At 58.7% G+C, this 5,810-nt stretch overlaps 1 protein-coding gene across 1 annotated transcript in view; it reads right to left on the bottom strand.

The window, feature by feature from the left end:
• Positions 1-797: 797 nt before the first annotated feature.
• The window catches only part of KIRREL2 (kin of IRRE like 2 (Drosophila)), a 7,861-nt gene continuing 2,848 nt past the window's right edge, over positions 798-5,810 (bottom strand). The window contains exons 8-15 of the mRNA XM_012730573.1: positions 5,517-5,644; positions 5,304-5,436; positions 4,975-5,075; positions 4,602-4,821; positions 4,053-4,157; positions 3,732-3,829; positions 3,353-3,418; positions 798-1,674 (exon numbers count right to left, since the gene is read on the bottom strand). Coding sequence (XP_012586027.1) covers positions 1,339-1,674; positions 3,353-3,418; positions 3,732-3,829; positions 4,053-4,157; positions 4,602-4,821; positions 4,975-5,075; positions 5,304-5,436; positions 5,517-5,644 — 1,187 coding nt within the window. The 3' untranslated portion in view covers positions 798-1,338. The remainder of the gene's footprint in view (positions 1,675-3,352; positions 3,419-3,731; positions 3,830-4,052; positions 4,158-4,601; positions 4,822-4,974; positions 5,076-5,303; positions 5,437-5,516; positions 5,645-5,810) is intronic.

Genomic DNA, 5,810 nt, shown 5'->3' with positions numbered 1-5,810 from the left:
CGGGGCGTCCCACCCCCCGCGAGGGCGCAGTCTGGGCGGTGGGTCACGGGCTCCGCGCTGGGCTTTGGCGTCCTCGCTCCAGCCCCTCACCGCCGCTTTCTCCTCCCACCAGTTTCCATCCCTGCCAGGGACGCTGGCCACCCTGGAGACACCCTCGCCCCGACAAATTCCTCTCTTGCGGTCCTTGGGATGGGGATCTCCCGAATTTCCCCAGTCGAGAGCACAGCAGCTGAGACTCAAGACACCAGGAGACTGCACCCCACCTTCTCGCATACAAACCAAGCCCCCAGCCCTTTCTCCCCCAGACCCGGCTGCATCCGGGCCTTCTGCTCTGCTTCCCAGGGACCCCAGGGTCCCCAGGGTCTGGACCTTTACTTCCTAGTTCAGGTATGGGGAACCAAAGTCCCCAGATCCTTCCTTAAAGGCATCAGCTACCCAGCACCTTACCCATGGAGGGCCTGGAGAGCACCTCCCGACCCACATCTGTACTCTAAGGACGCTTCTCCCTGCTCCCAGCTTCTCCTTCCCCGCCTTCCCTCTAGGGCTATGTTTTGTTTCCTCAAATGACTGGAAGCCTGTGCCCCCCAGGTTGACTGGGGTAACCCTGCCAGCATCTGTGTGTGTCTGGACATCAAGGGGCCTGGCACCCCAGTAGTAGGCTGAAGGTGGCTCACAGTTTTGCTCCTACAGCTACTTTGAGACCTAGGTCGAGGAAGGATGCTGAGGCAGGTTTAATGACTTCCTTCCTTGACAGAGGGGACCTCAGGAAGACCCCGAAGACACACTCACTCCTTTGTCGTTTTTTTATTAAACATAAATATTCTCATCCCCATATGCCCCCCACTTCTGTCCCATCCTTACCCCTTGGGTCCGATTCTTCCAGGACCTTTAAGGAAGATAGAAGGAACCAAGATAGTGGCTAGATGGGGGTCCCAGGGAGTGGACAACCTTTGGCTCTGCTTCCTCAGGGAGAGCCAGCACACGTCCAGGTCAGGCCTCCGGGCATCTTGTCAATGTAGGTGGTCATCTGGAAGCTCCTTCTTTAGTGTCCGGAAACGACTTCCTCCCCTGCTCCTGTCACTCCCCTGTTCCATCCTTCTGAGGCGGGCTCATGCGCCATCTTGACCTTCTTTTACATGGGGAACTAGGTGGACATAGTGGCCATCTTATTCTCATGTGGCACATCCATCAATGACCCAGACAATTGTAACGATCTTTCTCGCCCTTCAATGTTCACTTCTGGAGGCGTGAGATCACCAACTCGTTCTGGCTCCTTGGGAATCAGGCCAATCCATGATGGCAAGTTGAAGACGGTAGGACTCTTTGGTTGGAGATTTGTCACACATGAGTCTGGAGGCGTTGGTGGACGGGTGGGGGGAAGGAAGTGTATGGGAATGGGGGGGAGCCAGGGACCAGATCTGGGGTTCCAAAGGTTGTGGGTTTGACATAACTGGTGAAAGCCCGAGGGTGGGGTGTGGTGAGGTACCCTGCCCGAGCTCTGTACAGTCTGCAGGGGGGGGCCATCCCCAGGTGGGGGCTGAAGTCATAGAAGGCAGGAGCCCCTGGAGGTCCCAGGGGGGAGGGCGGTGGCAGGAAGAGGCCACCTCCGGGGGCTTCACCAAGACTCAGGCTCACACTGACCCCTCGTACTTTGTAGTAGCCATTGGTTGGGTCCTAAGGGGACAAATGGGACTTAGTGAGGTATGTGGAGGGAATGAAGGGCGAGGCCATGGAAGGAGAGACAGTGACGTGGAAACAGAGCCAGAGGCCCAGAGACAGAGACTCAGACTGCCAAAAAGACGAAGCGAGACAGAAAAATAGTGTCAGAGACAGAGACAGAAGGAGGTGGGCAGAGAAAGACAGAGACAGAGGGACATGAGCTCCCCCCACTCTCTGAGAGCAGAGGGTTAAAGGAAGAAACAATTGTTGATTTATCTGGCCAAATTTTGAGCCTTTCCAGGCCCACAAATAACCACCAATAACTCATGAGACCTAAAATAACACTACCATGTAGTAGCAGCAGGAATGATACAATAATGCAGTCTGTCTGAAGACGATCCTAGGGAAGAGACTTCGGGGGGCACTCAGCTTGGGGGCACTGCCTCCAGAAGCAGAAGCTGGATGTGCCTTTGTCATAAAAGCAGAAATCCTCTTTGGATTTCCTTCCGTGAACAAAAAAGTACTAAGGTTGAGCTGAGCTTTGTAAAAGCAAAGTGGCGTATCTCAGACTTGCAAAACCACGGCATCCTGATCAGGCGGGCGGAAGGAACGGGAGAAACTGGGACGGCACGCATTCCTCTCCCCGCCAGCCGGGCTCGCTCCCATTCTGGGTTTCTCCCGGGCTAGACCTGGCTGGAGTCTAGCCAGGAGATCTTGGGCCAAAGGGGAGGTGGCAATCACCAGAGTCCAGAGGGGTCGGGATGGAGGAAGCCTGGGCGGTGAAACACAGGAGCAACTGGAAGGCTCAGGCACAACCTCGAGCTTTTTTTTTCTGTGCCAACTGTGACAGTGACGGAGAGTGAGCAAGATAGTGGGGAACGGAGCGGGAGCCTCCCGAGCTCAGATGAAGCGGGAGGCAGGTAGGTGTGGGAAGGAAGGGGTGTTTCAGGCGAGGGCGCGACATAGGCCCCCACAGAGGACAGACAGCAGGGCTCTGGGCTGGGCCGGGGGCCCCCCGAGTCTGTCCTGAGATGGGACCAAAGGGAGGCGTGGGTTTGGGGAGACGTGAGGCCAGTGTGGGGCCTGCTGGGTGGAAGGGCCTGGGGGAAGCGACAGCCAGGACCCCTGAATCGCTACTCTGAAAGGAATACACAGGCAGGGTGAACCCTGGTGTGGACTCAAGGTGGAGGCAAGGCTGGGCTGTTAGCTGATGGGCACCCTGAGGCTGTGGAGGGACTGTTCAGAGGGCGGGAGGAAGGGGTTCATAGGGGCTACATCCATAGGGGTTCATAGGGGCTACATCTATAGGGGTTCATAAGGGCTCCATCCAGCTCTGGGCATAACAGAATGAAAAAAGTACAGACAGAAATGGGGAGAGTTGGACCCACGCTGGTGGTGCAACTGGTTAAAGCACATCACTATGAAGCTCTCTGCAGCCACTGGGGCCTGAGTTCGATCCTCACCCAGGGAGCTGACCCACAGGGCGCAGCAGACCTCTCCTGTCTCCCCGCTGCTCCCCTCAGCAGTGTGTTTCAGTCCATCTGCCTGTTCTGCTCCCCACTCTGTCTCTGTCCCCCCACACCTCTGGCCTGTACCCCAGTTCTTGTGTGCATAAATAAAATCTTTAAAAAAGGAAAGAAATGGGGAGAGCTGGAGGAAGGGTGAAGGAAGCCCCACACCTGCCAATACTGACCTTGGTCTCTAGAGCACCTTCCTCATCCAGAAGCAGGTCGCTGTGGTCTGTGCCCACGACGGGGCCCTGGGGGAAGGCGCTCAGTGAGAGGCAGTGGTCAGGACCTTCCTGCCCCAGAGCCAGACAACTAGGACCCTCCGCTGGGTAGCAGAGGCCACGCAGAGCAGCCGAGAGCGCCTGAGGCTGGGGTTCTGGGCTTGGGACAAGGGACCACGGCGCATATTGGGGCTAGAGAACAATGTGGTCTTGGGCATATCGGAACTTGGGGGGCACCGAGTTTGGGGTCACTATTGGGACTAGGGCCTGATTTGAGTTTGGGGGTTTGGCTGAGATGGAGTACATTCATGACTAGCTGCGGCTGGGGACCCGGGTGTCCTACCCGATCTTCGCCGCTGCCGGTCTCCTCTGGGCACTGAGAACTGGAAACGTCACTGCTGCCCGGGATCCGCACCAGGTTCTTTTGCTTGGAGAAGGAGGCTGAAGGCAAAGATACGTGGGGGTGGGGTGGAGATGGGGCATTTGTGGGTTGGGTCATGGAGGGAGGCGGGGAACCAGTGAGGAGGAGGCCTGGTAGGGTAAGGGCTGTGGCCCCAAAGAGGGACTTGGGCTGAGGGAGGACTCAGGGCCTGAGGTCAGCCATGCCCCGCAGGGGTCAGTGGGCAGGGTGGATGTGGGGGAAGGAGCAGGACTAGGTACTGACCTCTGCCATGGTGCCAGCAGCAGAGGGCCACCCCAATGACAACCATGAGGAGAGTGACGGCCGCAGCGGCGACTCCAGCCACGAGCCGCACGGTGGGCAGCAAGTCTGTGGGGAGAAGTGGGGTGAAACCAAGAAACTCAAGAGGAGCTGTGGGCCGAAGAACAAAACTGGGGGGCATCTCTGGGTTCACAGGCTGCCAAGTTTGAGGATTTCCAAGGTTTGTAGTCCCTGTGTTGAAGGTTCAGGAATTTGGGGTTCCAAAGTTTAGGCTCCCCAGTTTTAGGGGAATCTTAGACTTTGAGGCTTTGTTTTTATTTTTTCACTTTGCAATTCCCCATATTTGGAGGTTCCCTCCTTTGGGGGGTGTGAGGACACTCTCAGGGTAGGATTCTGTATTTGAGGGAATGTGCTGTTTTGAGTCTCAAGAGTTAAGGAATTTAATTTTGAGGATCCCAAGTTTGGGGGTCTGCATTTGGGGATCCACAGTTTGGGGGATGCAGCTCTGGGATTTGGAGTTCTGATCTGGGGTCTTCAGGCCCAGGGTCTCACCTCTGCGGCCCAGGCTGACCCGGGTGCCTCCCTCTCCCAGCCGGTTCCGGGCAGTGCAGTTGAAGCCCCGGCTAAAATCCGACTCCTGGGTTCCCGAAATGTGCAGCACAGAGATCAGGCCTGGACCGTGTCCCCCACTGCCCTCCGGGGCTGGAAACGTCTCCACCAGGAACCGACCCCGCGACCCCGCCGTCAGGAAACCCTCATCCCAAGACCAGACCTGGGAAACCAAGGAAGTCAGGGAGGTGACTGGGTAGGAAGGGATACGGGGGTGCAGGTGGGGAGAAGCCAGGGGGTCATAGCAGTTTGGGGGTCCAGATAAGAGGCTGGGGATCGCGGCTGAGTGTGTCATATTGGTGGCACATTTCCTTACCACGGCTTCTGGGGTGGGAGAGGCGAAGACTAGACACTGAAGGCGGGCGGGACCCCTCAGGAAGGCGGGCGCAGAGTGGAGGGCGGTGACCACGGGCGGAGCTGGTTTGGGGATGGTGGGCACATCAGGAGAAGCCTGGGGTTCTCTCCTAAGTCCATTTCAGTTGGGCAGGGCTAGCCCACCCACTGGCCACCAACCCCAGCCAGCCTGCTCACTCCACACCCCTCAGGGGTAGGCACCTCCGAACTTCCCAGTCACGGTCAAGGGCATAAGACCTCACCCCTGCTCGGCCCACTCCCTGTTTCACGGACAGCCCAGAACTTTCTCACCGTTCACAGTCAACCGAGCCTGGGCGGAGCCGCCCCCCAGGCCGGAGGGCCCCGGCTCGGCCCTGCACGCGTAGTCGCCTGCGTCCTCTAGGCCCACGGAAGGAAGTCGCAGGGTTGGCCCGGAGGCCAGCACCTGGGTTAGGAAAGGGGCGTCAGGGGCGAGCCCTTGGGAGGAAGCCCCACCCGCCGCCGCCGGCCCGGCTGGGACCTCACCTGCCAGGCCCCGGGGCGGGTCCAGGTTACCCGTGGGGGCGGGTTCCCACGCCAGGCACAGCTGAAGGAGGCATCTTCCCCGACGTCTACAGACACCGGCTGCGGCTTTGCCTGCAGAATCGGTCCGACTGGAGGAGAGAGAGGAGATGCATCACGTGCCTGGAGGCGTGCGACATGCGGCCCCTGATCCACCCCTCAGAAGTGCCACATCCTGGAGAGTCGCAAGTAAGGGCCCCCCACAGGCCACAAGCCCCGCCCAGCCGCACCCCGTCCTCTCCTCCCCTCGCCCCGCCC

The sequence above is a fragment of the Condylura cristata genome, unplaced genomic scaffold (genome assembly GCF_000260355.1).
Source record: "Condylura cristata isolate star-nosed mole 26May11 unplaced genomic scaffold, ConCri1.0 scaffold00028, whole genome shotgun sequence".
Taxonomy (NCBI): Eukaryota; Metazoa; Chordata; class Mammalia; order Eulipotyphla; family Talpidae; genus Condylura; species Condylura cristata.
This window is presented reverse-complemented; position numbering and strand designations above follow the sequence as displayed.